Below are 23,272 nucleotides of genomic sequence, written 5' to 3'. Positions count from 1 at the left end.
CCTCCTGCCCTCAATCTTTCCCAGCATCAAGGTCTTCTCCAGTGAGTTGGTTCTTCACATCAGGTGGTTAAAGCATTGAAGCTTCAGCTTCAGCATCAGTCCTGCATTCAGGGTTAATTTCCTTGCAGTCCAAGGGACTCTCAAGAGTCTTCTCCAGCACCACAGTTTGAAAGCATCAATTCTTTGGCACTGAGCCTTCTTTATGGTCCAACACTCATATCCATACATGACTACTGGAAAACCCATAGCTTTGACTAGATGGACATTTGTTGTCAAAGTGATGTCTCTTTTTTAATTCACTGTCTAGGTTTGTCATCCCTGTTGTACAGATAGAGAAATGAAGCTTGGTTCTTAACCCCTGCTCTCCCTAATGCATGTCCTTTTCCCTAGCTGCTGCTGTGACAGCACCTTCATTCTCCTAATCTGGTATTTAGTCTGCCTGTAAAATTGTGGATTTCATCAAACCTAACAGCTGAGGATGGAGTAAGGGCAAGGGTCGGACTGGGACTGTGTCTAGGGGTGATGAGGGCTGAGCCAGCAGAGATCCTGGACCTCAGGCCTGTGGTCTCTATGTTCTATACTTACAGCTGAGGTTCAGCTTGGCAACCTGACCTTCAAGCGATTTGACCAAGAAAAGATGTGGCTGGAGGCGGTGGGGTACTGCCGCAGATACCACACAGACCTGGCTGACCTACAGATGGTGACTAAGGAGATGGACAAGGACTTGAAATCCATCACGAGTAACACTGAGGCCTGGATTGGCCTCTACTTCAGTGCAGCCTCTGGGTCTCCGAGGTGGTCCAGCGACAGGGGTTCCAGCATCCCTACCTGGCTGCAGCCACCTAAGTTTGGGGCAGGACTGTGTGCAGGTCTCAGTAGCTACTGGAGCTTCCCCCCCAGAATTTCTGCAGTGACCTGCTTTTCCCTGAAACCCTTCATCTGCTTCGATGGTGAGTGACAGTCACCCCCACTGGCCCTGGGCCCACCCAAGGCTAGACTGGGATGAGAAATGGGTATTTTTTTTTTGGCAGCTTGAGATGTTGAGGATAGATCTAAGGAAGTATTTCTAGATTCTGTAGGTTACCAGAGTTCTGGAGCAGGCTTTAATTCTAGGGGATGTTTAAAGAATAGAACAGACCCCATCCTGTCTCTGGGCATTAGCAGTTAGCAACGGCAATTACTTATTTGGCAACAAAGAGGTTAAAAGTGTGGGCTTTGGAATCAGATTTTATTACTTGCTAGAAATTAGGTGAACAGCACCTCTGAGCCTTTTCCATCTGCAAAAAACCAAAATGGCATTGATGATGCACCGCATAAGATGGCTTTGAAGGATGAATGAGAACGAATATAAAGGACCTAGATGAGACCCTCAGAGTAAATGCCCAGCAGGTATTAGCCACTGTTACTGTGGTCGTCACCACAAACACATGGGAGCCAGAGGCCTACCTGGTTATTCTGGATCGTGTGTGTGGTATGTCTCCTCAGCAACAGGCTTCATCCTGACTTGTTCTTTCCATCTCCCTTTTCTTCTCTTTTGTCCCTTCCTTCTTATTTTCTTTGGTTTTATTGAGATATAATTCACATTCCTTAAAATTCACTTTGGAAGTGGCCAGTATAGAGAGATTTAGTACAACCCAGGTGGCCCAATCATCACTACTACCTAATTTTAGGACAACTGTGTCACCCCCAATAAGAAACTCCTTACCCTTTGGCAGTGCCCCGCCCCCCCACCTGTCCCACCCTCAGTCCTGGCACCCACTAATCTGCTGTCTCTGGTTTTGCCCATTGCTGCCTGTTTCTTTTTGTGTTTTGGATTTGATGAGAATAGTGGTCCTTATCTATAAAACAGGAACAATGGTTCTTCCCTTGAAGAGCTGCTGTGAGGAATAAAGATCATGAGGGGTCCTCTCCTGTGACAGTGCCCTCCTGAGCTGGCTTCTGTGACGGGAGGTTGATCGTCAGTGTCTGGTGGGGCTCTCACCAGAGCAGCACGTCTGGAGTGGCAGACCTGGGCTTGCTGCGTGCTCCCCCACGTCAGCCTTGCTCTCACACTCCCCGTTGGCATTTTCTTACAGATCCCACCATCGGACACCGGGATTTTGCAGCCCTCCCTCAGCTCTTCTACACGCCCTCCTCAGAAGTGACCATGGGGATAACGCCCAGGCCAAGTACACTCCCCTGTTTTCTGCTCCATATGGGGTTGCTTTCAGCCTGTTCTTGGCTGAATTCAAGGGTCTCCAGGGCGTGGGATGTGGAGAGGGTGGACCGTATAAAGTAGCACATGGTGGGTCCCAAGCGATCCTCCCAAAAAGGCCAGGAAGGAGCCGGGAAAGAGGTGAGCCACCTGGGTGGCAACCATGGGCCACTTACGGAGAGGCAGTTCTCTGGGCCCCTCACTCTGCTGGGCTGGCTGGGGTTCAGAGGAGGAGGGCTTGGTTACCATCAACCTCCCTCCTCAAACTAGGCCACTGGCCTTGCAGCTCCCGGGCCAGGGGACCCACGAGAGGCTGTGTAGTCTCTCTGGTGAGGTCAAGAGACAGGAAAAGGGGAAGACCCCCTCACTGCCCAGCTGCGCAGTGCTCCTGAGGAAAAATCACCAGATAGGCCTCTGAGGTCCAGCATCCAGACAGGGAAGTGCAATAGAGGTGCCCGTCAAATCCCTTCTTTGGGAGGAGAGAAGATGAGAGCTGAGTTGTTGGGACCATGTGTGGGGGACATGGCTGGGAACCACAGGGATAGTGTGCCTTTAGCGTTTTAAAATTCCTGAAGCATTTTCACAACTATTACCTCATTTTGCTTCCTGTGAGTTCAGAAGCAAACTAGGATTAATTAAGGGCCAAAATCACAGTTCTGGCATCTTTACAGTTGGACATCAGACAAAGGTATTGTTGCCCTTTTTGAGGACAGAGAGCAAGGAGACCAGCTCATGGACACACAGAGCTTTATTAATTCCAGGGACACAAGGCAAAGGCAGGGCCTGTTCTGAAGGCTGACAGCCAGCGGGAGGAGGGCTCCTGATAGGCAGTGCTGCCTGTGTAGTCACAGGCCTGGTGGGAAACACAGGGAAGGGGATTGTCCCAGCTCCTGTAATTATCCGAGGATCTCCTGGAGGGGGTGGTTTTGAAGTTAGCCTGCAAAGGGAATGGAAAGGGTCTGAAGGGGGATGCTTAGGGCTGAGCTGGGAGGCCTGGATCCCGTAGGGGTGGAGGCCCTGTGAGCTGCTCAGGAACAAGGGATTGGGCTGAGATGCTGGGGGGCTCGCTGGTCATCCAGGCTCTACCAGGCGGGTTCAGGAGCTCCCCCTGCCCGCTGCTGGGCTCCGCCCTGTCTGCGATGGGTGAGCAGGGCCAGGCGAGGAGAGGCCACTCGGCAGCTGCAGGTGCAGTGCCCTGGAACCCCAGGGAAGCCTTCTCTTTGCCGTAGGCACCAGCTTCGGTCCTGCGGACACCATGAAAGGTTGGGCTTCGGCGGGGCCTTTTGTGCAGCAAGTCAGCCCGGAGCCCACCGAGCTGAGCTCAGGCACCCTCGGCCCCAGCACCTCTGCCTCTGCAGGCCCTGTCGCACCCCAGCCCAGAGGGACAGCGTCACCGAGTCCTCCGGCCCACGTCCCAATCCCCGTGGACGGAGGGCCCTGGACCTCGCTGGTCACCACCCAGAACATGTCGTTTGGTCCTGCGCCACCGGACTCCTCGCCGACCCCTGCCCCGAGCCCCACTGAGCTGGTCCGCTGGAGGAGCCCCTCTGTTCCCCAGGGAATGACCGAGACTCCCCTGGCCTCCACCTCCAGCCCTGCTCCAGGCCCCGCGCCCCTGGCCTCCTCACCAACCCCTGCCCTGAACCCCACAGGGCCAATCTCCTCGGGGAGCCCCTCTGTCCCCCAGGGAGTGACCGAGAACCCCCTAGCCTCTGCCTCCAGCTCTGCTACAGGCCCCGCACCCCCGGAGGACTCTGGTACCCAGGGTGGGCCTGGGAGGCCGCAGGAAGACACAGCGGGCCCCTCGCTCGGCTCTACCCGCGGGGCCTCGGCTCACCCAGGGGTGACGGAGACCCCTGGGGCGGCCACATACAGTGGGTTCAGTGGGGCTGAACCTCCGGGGACCAAAGAAAGCACCGTGGAGCCCTCCAGCTCAGGAAGCTCAGCTGTGCTCCAAAGAACAAACATCAGCTGGAAAGGGCCAGCCCAGAGCCAGGCTGCAGGCCCAGAGACAGCTGGCAGCCGGCCATGGCCCGACACAGGTGCCCGCCCGCCGGGGGGTCGGGGACACTGGCCCCTCCTTTGGGGGAGACCAAGCCCTAGTTTCTATGCCAGGGCCACCAGTCAGGGAGGTTGAGGGGGTGGGTGTGTGTTGGGCCACGTCTGCACTCCCTGGGTTCCTTCCGGATCACTCCATGGGGGAATGAGTTTACTGGCTGGAGCCAGTTTACCCCCTCATCCTCCCTAGATAATAATTTAGGGTGGGGCGATCTAGGGGAGGAAAATTGTATCTTGGCTAGAGGAGTCTAACAGTGAAGGGTTAGAATGTTGGGTCCTCTACTTACTGTGTGGTTTTAGGCAAACTTCCCAATCTCTCCGAACTTCATTTCTCTCATCTTTAAAGAAAAATACTGGACGTCTCGAGGTATCGTTCAGTGCCTGGCATCTGGCAGATATTCAATGAATGGTAGTTGTTTCTAATCTCAGTTCAGTAGTTAAATACTTAGTGATTCATTCAGCCTCTCATCCCTATCCTTACTTGACTCAACGGACAGGGTTGGCCTCATTCTCATTTTATTAATTATAATGATTATGAATGATCACCATTATGAATTATTAAGACCGTGAAATCTCACAGGGCAGGGCATGTTTTATCTTTTATGCCTCTTTGTATCTTTCCCAGGCCTAGGAGAGTGTTTTGCATACTGGTAGATGATTTAATTCAACAATCATTTCCTGAGTACCTGTTTTGAACAAGGCAATGGATACCAAGATGAGCAGAACCTGTTTCCTGTTTTTAAAAGAGTTTAGTCTAATAAAGGCTAATAGAGACAACTGGGACAGTTTTTGATAAGTACTGCCCCCAGAAGGGTGAACCAAGAGCCTGACAGGAAAATGACTCATTCATTCTGTCTGGAAAGGTGGTGGTCCATGGACAGAAGGTAATGGAGGATTTCATCAGGCAGCAAAGGCTAGAAGGTTCTTCTTGGTAGAGGGAACAGCATGAGCAAAGATAGGTAGCTGTGAACATGTGCGGAGAAAACAAGCAGTTTGAGGTGACTGGAATGTCTGTCACATATTTGGAAGGGAAGTAGCAGGGATGAGGGCTTCCCAGGAGGTGCTGGTGGTAATGAACCTAGCTGCCAGAGTGGGAGACCTAAGAGCCTTGGGTTTGATTCCTGGGTCGGGAAGATCCCCTGGAGGAGGGCATGGCAACCCACTCCAGTGTTCTTGCCTGGAGAATCCCTTGGACAGAGGAGTCTGGTGGGCTACAGTCCACAGGATTGCAGAGTTAGACACGACTGAAGTGACTTAGCAGGCAATCATGCACGAAGCAAGGGATGAGGGGAGAGAGGTGTAGGACTGGATCCTGCAGTCAGTGAAGCCATCAGAGGATTCTTAGCAAGGCAGCACAATGCTCAGATCTGTAGTCAACAGAAGCAAGGTGGTTATGATAAGAATAGTGACACGGGGCAATGCCTGTGTCAGGATGCTAAAGGAAAAAAAAAAGATGCTGATTTAACGTTACACGTGTAACACAGTCACAATAACATTGAAGGAAACATCAACCTGTGCTTAGAAAAAAAGATTAGAAGAAAACGTGTGAAAATGTTAACAATGGTTACATTCAGGCAACAAGAATATGTGTGTTTCCCTGCCTTCTGTGCTTCTGGACTTCACAAAACTTATTCACGTCACTAAAGAAATGTAAAATACTTTGGGTGGGGAAAGAAGAGGGCACGTGGAGACACAGGAAGTGTGTGTGGGGAGAAAGACTTGCACAGTCTGGGAGAGTGAAGTCGCGGTCAGAACTGGAGCAGTGGAGTGAGCAGGGACTTGGGGCTGATTTCACATTGCTTGCAAGTGGTATTAACTGACTAAATACAAACATATTTTACAAAATGTTCTGCTTTGCTCATTGAATCACATAAATGCAAATTAAAACGTATTTACATTATTATTATTATTATTATTTTAGCTTGCCAGTTTGGCAACAATTTGGAGTGATAATGCTGATAATGTGAGAAAATCAGCACGCCCAGATGCTGGATAGCACATTAAACTGGTGTTCCCATTCTTGTAATGCGTGTCAGTTCTGGAATGTGCATACTCTTTCATACAGAAATGCTACCCTTGGAAGTTTATTAAGGAAATAACAGTACAAGGTGCACAAACACACTGACGCGTACACGCCACACACAGGTTGTTTGTTGCAGCATTGTTTATTACAGTGAAAACCTGGGGGCAAAATCTAATGTCCATTGAAAGCAGATTGATTAAATGAGTTATGTACATTCAACGAAATACTATGCAGCCTTGAAAGAGAATAAGGTAGATCTTTATGCATTCAAATTAAAAAATTCAAGTGTGTGAAGGATATTCTATAGCAAACTGTTAATAGTGGTTGTCCCTGGGTCAGGGGAGGGGACACTTTTACTTAAATATTTTACAATAATATATCACAAAACAATATGGTTCAAATATTCCATATTTGAAAAAAAAGACATCTGCAAGGCACTGACAGGACTTTGGTGACTGAATGTGAGAGCAAGTGAGAAGGAGTGAGGGAGCAGCCGGGGTTATGTGGGGGTCTCTGGCTGGAGAGCCTCAGGGGATGGGCAACCAGAAAGGGGGTGAGGGTGTTGCTGAGATTGGCTTTGGAATATGTACTTTGAGGTGCTACCCCTTGATGGCGATGCTGGGGGTCCCTGGGTACCATGGTGGGGCTCTGTGTAGCTGGCAGACTACATAGGGGGATTGGGCTTCTTGGGGTAGGAGCTACTAAAAATAAACATTTGATACTGAGGAGACATATTGCCCAAGCCCCACAAATCCTGATATCAGAGACACTTTATGAGGGATGATGATGTAGACACTGGGTACATGAGCCTGTGGGGTAAGCGAAGGGTCTGAGAAGGACTGAGCTTCCCACGCTGGGTGGTTTCTGTAGGATGGTGGCCGCCCAGGCCTGTCTTCTAGCTCAGGGGCAGTTACCCATCTCAGACCACTTTGCTCCGGCTGTATTTGCAGTAACTCTCTTATTTTCCCCTCTTGTAGCTGTGACAAGTGAAAGGAGCGGCACCAACATGACAGGCACAGCTCCTGCCACTCAAACCCAACACTGGAGCTCAGCTAATCACCCAGAATCTAAGGAAAAAACTCCAGCACCGAAACCAGGTAATTAACTGCTTCTGGCTACCAAGTTTCTCACTCTTAATAACCAATCAATTAAATCTGGACAGCCACTCCTCAGCATGGGGCACTCAAAGACCTTTCTATGAAAGACAGCATGACATGTTGGGAAGGCAACAAGGGGGAGGATCCTTAGCTCCTTGATGACTGTGAAAGCTCAGGGAGCAAATCTCCTCTTTCTCATCTGCAGAAGGAATGTAATAAAAATGACCCTGCCTTCATCACAGGGTTGTTCAAGTACCCAGAGAGTGAGGTACTTTATTAACTTTATAAGGTGGTCCTATGTGATGCTGCAGCTCCTATGATTGCAGTGCTCAGGGCCAAAGGCTGAGCTTGTTTATAGGCTCAGAGAATGTAAGAGTTTTCTGGGGTAGAGTTGGCTTTTACAAACGTGGGTCCAGGGAGAGGTGAATATTTCCAGCATGGTGTAGAACAATCTACTTGATAATTCTATTAAAAGGAAGAAACAGGAATTCCCTGGCAGTCCAGGGTTCGATCCCTGGTTGGGGAACTAAGATCCCACAAGCTGCACAGCGCATCCACCCAACTCACCAAAAAGAAAACTTTTTTTTTTTTTTTTTTAAAAAGAAGGAAAATACAGAAGAGAGAGTAAAGAAAGTAACTGCCTGAGGGTGGCCAGGTTATGGGAGAGCAGCGGTTACTCCACTCATGAGACTCTTTACTTTTGGCCACTAGCTGGTTTCTTTCTTCTCCTTTTAAAGTCCTAAATCACCATGTAGCCTCTATGGTGTCTAGTGGGCACTCCCTGACCGCTAAGAATGTGAAGCTTTCAAATGGCAATGAGATAATGTGCCTTGATCCAGGTAATACTTTCTTTTTTCAGGGCAACTCTTTGGAATCCTCAAAGCAGATTTTCTCATCCCAGTTCTGATGGACCCAGAGGACATGAAAGACCAATTCTTGAGTGAGGTGAGACTTCTGTCCTCTAATTCTGATCAGTCAGATGACTTAACAGTGCAAAGCCATCCCATCAAAGCCAATACATGGAGAAACAGTCTTGGAAAATGAGCTTGTCTGTTGCCATTGCCATCCTTCTGGCTCTGTTCATCATGAAGGCTGGTTCACATGCTCGGATCTTTTCTTACTCTAACATTTTTCCTGAGCTCTTAGGGAAAAAAATCTATACAGCATAGTCAGAAGGACCCAAATTTAGATGATGGCTTTGCACTTGCTAGTGGTGTGACCTTGAGCACCTAAACTTCTCTCTCTGAACCTCTGTTTCCTCATGAATTAGGAACAACTGTACCTCACTCATACGGTTGGTATGTGATTAAATGAAATATTCCATAAAAAAGTGCTTTGCAAATTGTCTGGCACATAGGAAGTGCTCAATAAACATTAAATAGTATTATTATCAAATATTGTTCTGGATATACATTTGTTCCAGGCTTTTGTTTTTCCTCTCCTATTTTTTAAAAGTATCGTGAGACAGGAAATTGTGACGAGGAAGAGCTGTTTCTAAATGTTGTGACAAAAGCCCCAAAGTGATTTTCAGATATGACCCAACGGCACATTTTTCAGTGGCATCAGATAGTAATCATAAGATGTCAGAGCTAAAGTTCTTCGTAGGCTATCTAGCCAAAATCACAGTTTTACAGACAAGGAAACACACTGACGTCCATCTGTTAGCTTACTGCAATTTACTCACATGCCAAAGAAACAGCACCCAGGCAATTCATTCAAAAATCTCAAAAATAGAAGTTTCTAGGAAGAGCGGTTGTCTGTGCGCGCACGTGTACATGGGCACACATGTGTCTGCCTGGTAGTGGGGAGGAAACTGGAGAGCTTTTGGTGCATCTTTCTATTGAAGGCAAGTGTTAGTTGCTTATTTGTGTCCGAGTCTTTGTGGATTATAGCCCACTAGGCTAGTCGCTTACTCGTGTCCGAGTCTTTGTGACTCCATGGATTATAGCCCACTAGGCTCCTCTGTCCATGGACTTTTCCAAGCAAGAATACTGGAGTGGACAGCCATTCCCTTCTCCAGGATATCTTCCTGACCTAAGGATCAAACCCGCATCTCCTGCACAGCAGGCAGAATCTTTACTGTCTGAGCCACCAGGGAAGCCCTCACTGAAGGAAGAACAGGTGCAAATGATGCAATTCGGCCTCGGATAAAATTTTTTTAGTAAAAGTTCAAGTAATAAGACTGCAGTGCTGAGTGTTAAATGTACAAAAGTCAAGGTACCCTCCCCCTTTTCTGGGTCAGGGGAGGGGGGTTCCCAACCAGAAACCATCTACGTTTTACTTTAAATTAAAACCAATAATGGGAAACTTGGGGTCAAGATGGGAAATTCCAGCTTTTGGTCACTTTTGTTGGAATATGGCTATCCTATATTAACAGAGAGAATTTCTATCACATATTTAAAGGATGGAATTGGCAGGGACAAGGTTTTTACCAGCATTTAACATCCCAAACAGGAGAGAAAAAAAACACCGATAGCCAACTTACCCAGTTCCATGGATGGTGACAGAAGGAACATTATAACAGTCACACACACCGTGCTCAGAGCAAGATATGGACTAGCAGTCATTAACCTGGCTGAATTTAGAATCCCTTGGGTAATCCCTGGTCCAGTCCTTAGAGAGTTTCCATCTAATTGTTCAGTGGAGGGCCTAAAGGCACATCTCCACGTTCACTTTTTCAAGATCTTAAGTGATTCTGATGAACAGTCAGGATTGAGAATTCTTGATAAAGTCATTTGTTTTAGGCCCCTTTATCATTAAACTTTCTGTGTGTGTGTGGGGGGAGTGGTGGCCTAACAAACTTGATTTATATACTTTCCTATTGTTGAAGGCACTAACAACAAAAGGCAGGTAGCTGGAAGGAAGCTAAGAAAAGTAAAGGGTATGGCTGGACATAAAGGGTAGATGGGTGGACAGTTAAGGGCTAAGACTGGAAGGTCACAAGATAGCATCAATGATAGTTTCTCCCTTTTTGATCTTTCAGATCCAAGATGTCTTAAACCTTACATTAGGTCATAAGCAATTCAGACTGAAATGGGTCGGCTTCGAAGTGAACAAAAAATAACATGTCTACTGTGATCTGGAATCTCCTTGCACAATTTTCTCTGGATTTTGAGTGAATTTTAGTCTTTTAATTCCTAGTAGAATAGAAGTAACTAGATATGCAAGGAGGCTAACTGGTGGAATTTCAGAACTAAGCATGTAGGAAAACTGTTTATGGGACCTGCATCTTGGGGTTTTAAAGAATGAAATAGGTAAGCAGAGATGAAGGTAATGTGGAAATAATAACCTTGAGAATAATAAGCAAATAAGAACAACAACAGCAAAAAGTCCCAACTAAACAACACAACCCTGAAACAAACCCTGTTAATCTACTGAGGAATTAAGAGAGGCCAGTACTGGTCTGGAGTGCTCGGTAGGGTTATCCTTCCATTTTCTATTCAGTTACAAGCTGGTAAAGAGATTTCAAATTTTCCAGAATGAGGAGCTTTTTAAGGGTGTTGTTACAATACAATGCATGTTATCTTTGCCCTTCAGCTAAATATTTTTCCCCTATAAATTGGGAAATTCTAAGACACGCTGTTCTTCATGTTAAAATATACCTTCAGCATAATATTCCTACATATGTTTTGTTACTGGTTCTTCTCCAAGTGTCCTAATCACCCAGATGACATGTTAGAAATCAAATAGTAATATGTCAAATACAGTAGCAACCTTAGTCTGAAATGTTTAAAGTTAAAGTTTATTTGTATTCTTCATAGGAATATCAATAAAAGACCTCAAACGTATCTATATCTGTACATGTACAAGAACCGTCAAAAATTATTCACAGAACAAAAATAAATCTTCTTTTAGAACAAACCCAGGTAATGAAATGCTGATATGGATCTCACATATGGAACAATCTAAGTGCTACTAGCACAAAAATATGGCTTTAAAAATAAAATAAAATCTTGGGTTTTGTTTCTCTAACGTGTATTTCTCTTTCTTGAAATAAAAAATAAATTATTTAGAGCTATCATTGTAAAATAGTAATGTGTTTTAACACACTCTTATTAAGGCCCTGGAGATGAAGAACAAAGTCAAATTTAGAAGGTAAGTTCCTTACAGGTGTGATTCAGGTTAATATGCTGCTGTCTGCTTGAGTTAATGCAATGAGGAAATGTCTAAGCACCAGTCAAAATTTAACCTTTACTATTTCAAATTTTCTGCAGGATAGTGGTCATTGAATCAACTAGTATTTAACCTTTTGGTGAAGTGGGAATTGAAATTTTCCCTTGGGAGTGTAGAAATGACATAAAAATGATATTTATTCTTAAATTTTTGTACATCCCACACAGATGATTGAGGCCTCCTAAAACACAGTTTCTGAGAAAATCTTTTTAGAATATATAAATCTGGTTTTAAGGTTCAAACTAAAACATTTCCTGGGAAAAAACAAAGGCAATGAACACTGAGAACTGAGGAGAAAATTAAAATGCATGCTAAAATATGGACACAAACCACCACTTGGCTTTCCTTGGGTGGCTCATGGCCAAGCCTTACTCAAACACCTGAGGATAAACGGATCAGGAACCAAAGCTACTTCTTTCTGGACTCTACTCTCAGATCAGTGACATTCAACTTTATTTCTATGACTTCCCAAGGTATCAATAATGTTATCTTGGGTTCTTGAGACAATGTCAAACCAAGTCAATTTCAAGTCACTTTAACATATATACATATAACACATATGGTACATTTTAAAGAGGAAAGAACCACTGTCATACAATCTGACAGATGAGGGCATAAAATCTAAAAATCTCAAGACGTTTGGGAATCACTGCTTGATGAGATGGATTAACATTCAGAAAAAGGAAGCCCTAAGAATCATGTGTTTTGTGTGGGTGCCCATGTCATGTTTCTATAGAAACTGCCTTTCTATGTATCTCATATATTTTGAGATTGGGCAAAGGATAATAAATCCTCCTGTTTCCTTGAACCTGTTGGGCTTTGAAGAAGACTGCTGTGCACTAGCCCCTTTTGGATCATGTATCTTCTCAGGTTCTTTCACTCTTCATAAGATATTTATTCTACCTCAGGCAAATTTCATCACTTTGTCCCTCCTAAACTCAAGAGCATTCAAAACTGGGTCACAACAAGAGAATGCTTCCAGAACTAACAACAATCACTCAAACACAAAAAGAGAGTCTACTTAAAAATTTAACACCCCAACACACCTTGCTTTTTAAAAAAGGAAACAAAATAGGCCCTTTCAATGGACATATTGATTAAAAAACCAAAGTATCCCAAATCCCTGGCCCTCAGGTAGGGGGTGGGAAGGCAACTATTTATTGCTGAAGTGAACAGGAGATTTCACTATCAGATCTGAAAAAGGGAAGGGGAAATGAAGAAGAAAGCCCCTGATGTGAAGAAGATGGCCCCCAGAGAAGCGGCTGAAAGCACAGGGAAGCTGTGGGCTCCAGAGCCACTGAGTCCGGCCCAGTGACAAGTCTAGTCTGGTGTCAACTCTAGTCAGGGTCACACGGGCCTGCAGTCATCCCAAGGAGGATTCCTTCCCCAAGTTCAGTCCCACAACCAGTCTTCTCAGAAACTCCAAAATGGAGATAACTAGAACTGAACCTAGATGGAAGGCAGGACAAACTGTAACCAAACTCACTTGATGGCAATGGTCCTGCTCAGGGGCTTCCAAAAAAGAGCTGCTCTCAACCCAGTGCACCTCTGAGGCCAGACAGAGAACTGAGGGTCGGCAGAGCTACAGATCTGTAAACAGCCTAGGATCTAGAAAGCTTTACCTCGAAAGTCAAGTTGATTCTCAAGGGCATACAGCAGTCCTAGATAGTTAATCCTGCTTTTGCTTTCCTTGTCCAGGACCATCACAGGGCATGGTAGAAGTGGACCAGAGAAAGCTAATTCTGACCAACTCAATGACAAGTGCAAACAGCCAAGTTACAGCAGCATGATGACCTCATTTTACCACACTTCTCTCACAACAGACTGCCCTGGAGCCCAGCAGAACCTTGGTAACAGTGCCTGGAACATAGTAAGTGCTCAAGTGTTTGTCTTAGTTACCTAGCTACAATCTCCCTTCCATCAGGGCTTGTACTGCAGACACTCGGAATGCGATGACCTGAAGGAAATGTTATTACTTCTTGCTGCTTCAGCCCAGAAAGCGTATTGCTCAGGTGAAAATAAGAGGGAAGTATCTGCTCTTTCCCTAAATCCTGCCAATGTTGTCCTTATTAATGGCCTAGTTTGGTTGTCAGCTAGACAAGCATTCTGCCAGCACTTCATCTGATTTCCAAACTCCAGCCTTGGTCCCCGCTGCACCCCATCAGGCGGGGACATGTCGGGTGTTAGAAGGCGTGCAAGACGTGCTATCTTAATCCACCTGCTACTCTTCAAACACACACCTCCTCTGAGTAAAACAGAGGTGTGGACTTGTTTGGGCTGAAGAAAAGCCAATTGAGCAATACCTCCATAAAAATTATTGGCTGTTGCTGACTTTTTCCATACTTAAAACATCTTTTGGAATAAGTTCTGTAAGACTGCAGCATTCTCTAAACAAATACTCAGAAAAAATAATTCAGACAGGAATAAGCTCAAAGGATAATCCAAAATTTAACATCTGGCAACTACGCTGAACTTCTAGCTTACCTCTGATTTTATTAATTGTGTATACTCTTTCCTCTTCATTCAAGATAACCTGATAATAACAGAGGCCTGCGTATACAAACATTTTGGGCATCTAATCTTCCAAGTGAGGCAGCCATCCCAGAAGCTCACATAATGTTGATAAGATGTATTGCATCCATCAAAAACGTATTTGGTTTTGTGTGTCTCCCCCAACCCTCCAAAACAGTTTATCAGACCTCTGTCTCCATAACCACTACCCGAGAACCTCCAAACCTCAGTGCAAGACATCACCAACTATAGTTAAGGCCACTGAAACTGACCATTCTTTTACCAGGTTTTCTGAAGGCTATTATACAGAATGGCTAGTGCTGAAAATAGTCACAAACAAGAACAGACCTGTGTTTACATACCCTCTCCCCCAACATGGAGCACTACTTCAGAATTGGTAGGTTTTTTTTTTTTCCTATTCAAATTAGTGATTTTGGCCACAGTGTGCCCTCAACTTGGAGGGAAAGGGGATAAGAATTTATAAAATCATGACCAGGGGTCAAGAAAATACACAAGTGCTAAAACACGTGGGATGATGTCTGCAGATCAGATAAGCACACCAGGCAGCTCCTGTTTTAGATCTTCGACAGGCAGAAATGGGAATGTTACGGAGGGGACATATTTCAAAAGACTGTGGGTCGGGGGCCATGTGAAGTTGTTGAGATACAAGGTCAAACATAAAGATCTACTGGAGAGCAGTGTTTAAGAGGTCAGAATGCAAGTCTGCGGTACAGTGGAAAGGGAAGCTTGGTGACTCTGTTGGGGCATCACCCAGAAGGGGACCTGATAAATGTTCTCTTGTCCCCTTTGTAGTTCTAAGTACTCCGTTACGTGGAAACACTTACTCCATGCATATGGCTTCCTGGGGTGTTTTTTCTTCCCCCTCCCTCCTCTCCCTTAAAAAAAAAATTCCCTAAAGTTTATCATTTAAAATAAACATCATTAACTTATTTGAGAAATGTGGTTGCTTTCTCAATATAAGCAATTGCTTAGATCTTGCTTAATGAGATTCTAACTCCTTGTAACATTAAATCCGACAGCATAGAAGGCAGGAACTTTTCCTATTTGTGCAGTTATATGTACATATGTGTGAATATATGTGTATATATACTTGTCTATATACTATCTGTCTAACTTGTAACATTTCATACTTCTGATAATCAAGGTTGCATTTAAGATGACGTTTCATACCTCTGGAAAAAAAAAAGGAAGTAAATGAAGTTCCATAACTGTTCTGTCCTACAATAAAGCCATGGATGACGACTAGTGAAACTGGGTTATTACTGCCAAATCTACAAAGAGCATGGGAATAACAGCTGGAATACGCTGTCCTCCCACTTTCAGTATTTTATTTTTCATTAAGAGTAATCATGACTTTTAAGAGAGCAATGCTTCCGATTTGGATTTCTTGTCCAAATTTAAAAGAAGAAGCAATTTAAAAGTGAAAGACTGAGATAAAATTACCCTGCCCCGAGACCTGCTAGTACACTGGATAAAATCTTTATCCCAAACCAAAGTTGTAACTTACAAATAGAATAAAAATTTTTAATAGGAACTATTCAGAGCTTCCTGCTATGGTATGATATGGTTAGCCCTTTTCTGTACAGAAGAAAGGGTGTTTCTTTCGGATGGCTTATGGATAGTAGATTTGAATAACCTCTCCAGGGGAGAGTAAACCCTGTTGGTGATGACTGCTCCCACCAAAGGGGAGGAAAGGGCAAGTGGGTATGTGAAGATGAAGATGGTTTCTAGAGACACAGATATTTATAGTTTTGTAAACTCTAAAGAGGAAAAAGAACACCTTTTATTACAACTGGGGTTAAAAAAAAAAAAAGCCCCCTACCTAAAGTGGAAAAATTTCCATCTGCTTACAGACAGAAGGAAACGAACATCAACAGGAGTTCAACAGAAACCCCTCCTAGAGTCCGGTTTCGATGCAACAGCTCTTATCTGTGTCCTCTGGAACAGTGTGTCCCAAGTCAGATCAGCTGTCCACGTAGAACCAGTCCCGCTTGATCAGTGGGATGAACTGTTTCATTTGGATCTTGGTAATTTGCATGTTTTCCTACAGGACAAGGGAACCAGAGCGGGGCTTTTAACCTGGCAGATGAATCCCTGAAAAATTCATTCTGACCATGTCCTGTCACGGTCCGTGTGCTCTATCAGACAGATGCGTGGTCTCTACCTACTGAGCGGCTGGGCTCATCTCTCATTCACGTACATAGTTCCTACATTTCCTCCTCTAACAACTGCAGTGCTTTCAACAAGAGGACAACAATAAAAATAGCAATAGTTAAAAAGGTAATCTACATTATTAACTTCCTTTGGGTATATTACAGTGGTATTTTCTGTACATGGCCCAGAACTAAGTTCCCTATGTACATAGAGACATGGGGTGGGGGTGGGGGAAGCGTCGACCTTGGAAGTCTTAGCCTTATGCCCTGAAAGACAAGGTTCCTTTCTTCAGTCCAGACTTGCTCGCCACCCTGCTGTTCTGAAGCAGAGGCATTCTGTAAACCTGGTGGGGCTGGGGAGAGGGCTGGGGACAGGAGAGTGGGGACGTTTCCTTCTGTCTCCTCCCACAGTCTGTCTATTTGTGAGGCCCGTCCATCAGCAGCTGCTGTTTTTGAATTCACCATTCTCCGTGATGGAAAGCTTGGTGGGGTTGGTGGGGGAGATGCCATTTCGGACCTGCATGCTGTACCGTTCCTTCACCTGGGTCAGCGCGCTCATCAGTCTGGTGTTGGCCGAATCCAGCGACACGATCCGTTTTTCCTATAACACACCAAACGGGGCTTTATTCTGGCTCCATGTGGACCAGTGCCGTAATGCTCTACCAGATGACTGCTCTAATTAATGCTTTCTATCAAACAGCAGTGCACATGATGCTTCCCAGACAAATGGAACGTCTCTGCCTCTTTCTGCACCCGAGTCAGGCCAGCTTCCCCTGGGCCCAATGGGTTTGTGTTTCTTTTTCCCCTTCAGCATTGCAGGATTTGTTACTCATCACCCCTTGGGACCCTAAGACATCACATAAAAATGACACCATGTGTTATTCAGACTATGAGACAGAGGTGTCAAGCTGCTTTGCTGTAGCAAGTGCTTTGGGTCAAAACTTAAACACAGGAATTAGGTGGCAAAGAAAGAAGCACCAGAGGTTTCATTTCACAGAGGAGAAGTGCATGTGATCTATGGGTTCTCAGCCCCCAAAGGGGGCACACCGGTCACATGTGGAAAGATTTCACGTGGTGCTCAAAACTGAAACAGTACATGGTGGCAGTTTATAGTCACCGACAAAGTGAGGATGCGACAGCGAGAGGGGGAGGAGCAGCCAAAAGCTAGACCAAGGGGTTATCTGAATGTGGGAAGGGAGATGTGGCCGGAGGGGGATGCCGAAAACATAACACATGGAAACAAACAGAGAACACAAGCTCCTAGACTCATTCCAGCTCAGAGGTACTCCAGGAAAGCTACCCAATAAGGAAGACTGCTTTCATTTTACTTTTGAATCTCAGAAAGAAAAAAAAAAAAAAGCCTTAGAACCAATATCTTGGAACCAAAGACTGTTGAATACACGCATTAAAAAAAGAGAAAAAAATGAAGGAACAAAATGGCAATCAGAGAAAAGCAGACCCATCTAAATTAAAAAAAAAAAACAAAAATCATCCCATCAAAATATTATTAGTTTTGCAAAGACTAGGAGAGAAATCCTAATCTTAGCTTCAGCAGCTAGGTAAATCATTCTAGAACCCTTCCTACATGAAGTTGCCATTTTTCAGAAAACAACTAATTAAAAAAAAGAAAAACATGTGAGGAACAACCCCCCAGAGCCAAAAACAGGTTTCCTACCCAGGGATTGTTTTCATTTAGTCAGGGAAAAGCATGGTAAGGAAGAGTCATGGTCAGGGTTAGACAGGACACACAAATGTCCGTGTGATGGATGCTATTCCTTGCTGTTATGGGAGTAGCTCCACACGGATGTGAGCAGCACTGCTCTGCAGGGAAATATGCTGCCCAAGATGCAGAAGGAAGACCACTGCCCTCGGGGGACATTTAGGGAGAAAGCATATATTGGGTTGGCCAAAAAATTCATTCGGCAACAGCGTACAAAAACCCAAATGAACTTTATGGCCAACCCAATATAACAGTAGCATCAGGTAAGGCTTCCCTTTAATCTTCTGCTTTTGGGGGTGGCGTAGGAATCTATATGGGGCAGGGCTGGTGGTCACAGTTTAAAAAGTATGAAAAAAAAAAAACTAGCTCACACTTGTTAATATCATAAAATTTTTTTTCCTTTCCCTGATAGAGAACTCAGGGGGTAAGATATATATATATAAATCAGCATTATTAATTAACCACAAATCTAGCATAAGATTTCTACTCTGGGAAGGTAACTTGTTTTAAGGACAAGCAAAACTTGAAAGAAATAAAGAACTACAAGGCTTTAAAAAAACATAATAATTAAAAAAAAATTACCGCCAATGGAGTTTACTGAGGTAACAAGTTTAGATCTTTTAAAAGTCAGGAAGTAAGGGTTGGCCAGTGACTACCAGGGAAAAGGGGGTGGGAACCAGATATGATGTTCCCCCCTACTATGGTTACAAATGATCTCTGAGCAGAAAGACTGGTAATATCTCAAAATTATTAAAAAAGAAGGTATTTCAGTATTAGGATAAATTATAACGTCCCAGTTCTAAGGAATAAAAGATTCTCTAGGGTTGACCCAAAGAAATTAGGCATTTATGAAAAATTATTTGACTCATAAAGGGTCAAAAAGAAGGCTAAGAATGGCTATATATATTTATTTCATGCAAGAGTAACAACTAAAGTCAAGCAACCCTTTTATTCAACAGTTGAGAACTTCCAAGTGGACAAACTCCCTTTTGTAACTTCCCCCCCAAGTGCCAACCTTTCAAAATAAAACAAACAAACAAAAAATCAAACAGGGACTTTTGAAAGTCAAGTTCAGTTGGCAAAAGATGCCTTGACATTTTCATTCTGCCTGGCGTGAAAGGCAGAGCAATCTAGTTCCGGCCTGACAGGAAGGGCTTTGAGTGTGGGGAGTGCAGGAGCTGGAATGTGTAGGAGGCCAGTGCACTGGGCCAGGGCTGGGAACTGCTCAGCTAGAGAACGGACGGACGGGGTTACTTGCCTGTTTGCATAATCTCATCTCCATTTATGACCTGTAATTTAACACAGTGGAGATATCACTTGCAACAGTAACTAGGCAGCTGTTCACTTCTCCTAGGATGCCCTTTTCTGTTCTCCATTTGAGTCACCTGGAGAGATCCCTGGAGCAGGAGGGAGGATGGGGTGGAAGGCGGCACAGTCCCTGGTCTGATGTTTAAGAAATGACCCCTTAGTACCATCACCAGGATCTCATCTCCTAGGACAGGGTCACTAGGGGAATACTCATCATCTCCCAGTCCAGTTAGAAGCTGGCTGACCCCAGAGGGGCCATGGAGCATGAACTGACTCTAGGAGATGAAGAGGCTGAATTCAGGGACAAGCCTGATCTGGAGGGGCACATGGCTGCTGAGATAAAAGGAAACCCATTCACTGGGTTGTTTTGGGAAGTGTTGGGCCCGATGCTACTATAAGGAAAGCAATTCACTTTAGAAATATTTTTTAATTGCCAGTGGCACCAAGGCAGATATCAGGGGCATGGAAGTGTGCATTACCTCGCTGGGAAGCTTTCACCCCAAACATGTCCTTATTCTAGCAAATGGTGCTAGAAGGGTTGCTCTGCTCCATCAAACATTTAAGATGTTAAGTTACTTATTCTCTCAGAGGAAGAGGCATTTGTTATAAAGGACACCAAAGGATTTTCACAGTCTTTTGCTAGAAAAAGATTTTTAATGTGTCAGTGAGACAGCAGCTGGAATTGGGAATCCCCTTCCTTTTAAGGGGATTCTAATTTTTGAAAAAGCTAGCTTTAGTGTTTATCATCTGTGCTGGGCATCATGCGATGGTTTTCAAAATGTGGTCTAATGGATTCTTCAAGTGTGCTTTAGGGATCCAAAGTGAGCCTCCTCTTAAAATTTACTATGCAGTAATGCCTGTGTTTCAATGTGTAATTTATGATATTTAGCTAGCCTGGACGTGATTTGATCCATTCGCTGAGAGAAGTCCTTGTTGTTGAGTGGTCAGGAGGAGCAGCTAGAAAGGGATCTATGGAAGGTGCCTCTGGTTCCACCAAAACAGTCCACAGAATCAAACCATTTGAAAACCACTGCCTTGAGGTACGGACCCAGACTACTGTCTAGTTTAGCCAGACTGCAAGTCTGACTTCAACCAGTGCTTTGAGGATAACAGTTCTCCCATTCTGGAATGGTGACACCCTCCTGTTAACTGAGAGAAGGCCCTTACTTTCCAGAGCTTTTGAGCCCTAATGAATCTGTTTCCCTCCTCTGCTATCACCTGCTATGCCTATGACTCCTGCTTCATGTCCAGCCATCTTAATTCCAGAGCTTTTGAGCCCTAATGAATCTGTTTCCCTCCTTTGCCATCACCTGCTATGCCTATGACTCCTGCTTCATGTCCAGCCATCTTACCCTAGAAGTCAAAATCGGGGGCAGTGTAGAATAGGAATCTTCAGAAGCTAATGATGAGGCTGCCTCAACAGGCAACTAGGAGATGGGACTGTATAAACACAGCCATGAAGGGACACCCCTAAGCTCCCTTTGCTAAGGCTGCCACGGTTTTAGACCAGCGGAAATTATTAAAACAATCTGTCTTACTATCTCATTAGAACTAAAATCTATTTGGGTGTAGTTATTCATAGAACTCGCTCTCATGTTAAAAATCCCAAAGTGAACACTTAGCAACACTAGTTTTCCTGACTAAACTGTCTTTACCCGGGCTGTTTCTCTTAAGCCTCTTGGATAAATGCCTGTCGAGATAGCCTTGTCTCTGCAACCCTTCCTTCTCTGTCATCCACCCTGGGAACACCTTTAAAGAAAGGACCAACTAAGAACTTTCTTCTGATTCTTAGGAGGTTTCCAGATTCTAAATATCTGGAAACTAGAGTTCAAGGGTCCAATTCTTTCTGGGAACTGTGCTGACAAGAGAGTGTTGGAGCTCGCACTTGACTCCTGGGTCTTGTGTGTATCAGGGAGTACGAGGCCCAGGACGCACACTTTCCACGGCGGTGCTTTCAGCCTCACTCCCTATTCCTTTGAAAAATGTCCCCCATCCCACATTAGCTCTGTCAGGAAACCAGAGTGGGAATGGAATGTGTGTTTAAAAATACTGGGTGGTTCTACCATAGGCTGACCACTGGCTGAGAAGGCGAGAGGAAAGTAGGACATATTAAGGCCTTGCTCCCAGTTTTATTTCAGATCTTATGGAAACAATATGATGCTTAAGAAACACAAGCCTGGCTGGGTGGTCTTTAGGGAGGGGATATATTCTGTGGCCAAACCAGCCACATCCAAACGGCACTTGCCTCTCATTACTTGTTTCACTCTAAGAAATACAACCGTGTTTTGCACTGAAAAGATGAAAAGGCATTAGAAACACTTCCTGGGTTTTGCTCTGAGAACCTGTGAGGAGCCCCTGGCCATCATTGTGTCATTAGCATCACAGGTAGAAGCTACAGGGCGCAGACACCCAGGTTCTGATCTCATCAACTTAAGAGGCTCTCCAAGCACAGCACCAAGGGAGAAGGGTGGCCAAGTGAACCCCAGGCACCGATGCCTGTCACGGAACCAAAAAAATAACAAGGCAGGGTACCTTCTGCAGCCCTGTCTTTCCCCTGAAGCTCAACTACTGTTTGGGGCCAGAGGCTGATGGCACAGTGGACGTGACTGACGAGACCGTGAACGTCACAGCCAAGCAATGGTCAGTGGAGGTCACAAGCCAGACACATGCAGTGGACTTTTCACAGGTGCCCCCCTGAGAGAATGCCCTCCTTTCCAGAAGGAAAGAAGTAAACCCCGTCATGCACCAGGCTGAGATTTGTTGAGCACCTGTATTAAAGCAGGCTAAAACTTTGCTGGGTTAACGGATTCGTCACCAGTAAAGGAAGGAAAAGGTCGTAGAGGTCGCAAAGAAACATTAAAAAAAAATCTTCGAAAGGTAATGCCGAGAACTTTCCAATGAGCTGTTTTCTGTTATGTGCCTCGGTGTTTGCAAGGGATGGGAAGTCAGGAGATAACAGTTACGATAAACCAGTCGCTTCCACTAGACTGAGAACCTGCTTACCTGTGCATCGATTATTTTTTGCTTCGCATCAATAACTGCCTGCATCTCAGCATGATCCTTCTTCAGTTCCTCTTCCACGGCCATTAGTCTAGAATGGGGTGGGAAGGAGAGACCAACATCTTCAAGGAGCAAGCAGGCTAACACACAGAACAAGACACCCACACTCAGGACAGCTCAGTGTTGCCACTCCTTCCTGGTGCAAGACCTGCACTAGGCTCTGTCTTCTCACCTGCTGTGGGAGAAGACATTCAGAGCTGATTCCTCTCCTGGGACTGGATCCCACATGTTTCCATCTCCTCTGCAGGAGCCCTCTCACCATCATTATCTCCCTCTCTTCTATCAGATCCTTTCCTCAGCACAACTTATTTCATTTTAAAACAGCAAATCCACTGACACAAATCAAACCCTTTTTTAATCTCACTACTTTGCGACAGCTGACCTTTCCTTCCCCTGAACAGCTGAATGTCCTCCGAGTGTCCTCTACACATAGTAGGTCTTCTTTTTTTCTCCTACATTTCGTATCTTAATCCCCTGATGTTTAACGCCATGGAAGGGCTCTCAGTAAGACTGCTAAATCCTTCTGTGCTGCTAAAACCACAGACTTCTTTTGAGCTGCCTACGGCACTTAACAACCTCGAAGCACAGTGGTTTGTGAGCATCAGCCTAGGGCTTGACTACCTGGCTTCAAATCCCAGTTGCACCACTAAGTGACCTTGGGCAAGTGACTTAATGAATTTGTTGCCTGTTTCTTTATTTGTAAGAGGAGAATAATAATAATGCTGATGTCAGAGGTTGGCATTAAACAAATTATCAGTAAAAGATTAAACAAATGTTCTTTGTGAAGTGCTTAGAAAGGTGCCTGGCCCACAGTCAGTGCTATGTGGTGTTTGGTAAAATGCCCCCTCCCTTGGTCCCCCTTGGACGTCCTTGGCCCTCTGCCTTGATTCTCTTGCCCTAAAGATGTCCAGTGTCTTAGACCTCTCTGGACTTGTACAAATCGAAATTAGTCTT

General features: G+C 45.0%; 1 protein-coding gene across 7 annotated transcripts in view; it reads right to left on the bottom strand.

The window, feature by feature from the left end:
- RASAL2 (RAS protein activator like 2) overlaps positions 11,092-23,272 on the bottom strand; it is a 392,645-nt gene continuing 380,464 nt past the window's right edge. For 6 of the 7 annotated variants that reach the window (XM_013970360.2, XM_013970362.2, XM_018060638.1 and 3 more), the window contains 2 exons: positions 22,262-22,349; positions 11,092-16,831 (listed from right to left, as the gene is read on the bottom strand). In XM_013970360.2, the coding sequence (XP_013825814.2) occupies positions 16,667-16,831; positions 22,262-22,349 (253 nt within the window). In that variant the 3' untranslated portion in view covers positions 11,092-16,666. Of the gene's footprint in view, positions 16,832-19,023; positions 19,240-22,261; positions 22,350-23,272 lie in introns of those variants that run through there. The other variant, XM_018060641.1, reaches the window with a different exon arrangement.

This window comes from Capra hircus, chromosome 16, assembly GCF_001704415.2.
Source record: "Capra hircus breed San Clemente chromosome 16, ASM170441v1, whole genome shotgun sequence".
Classification (NCBI taxonomy): domain Eukaryota; kingdom Metazoa; phylum Chordata; class Mammalia; order Artiodactyla; family Bovidae; genus Capra; species Capra hircus.
Note: the sequence above shows the minus strand (reverse complement) of the source record. Positions and strands in the feature narration are given on the sequence as shown.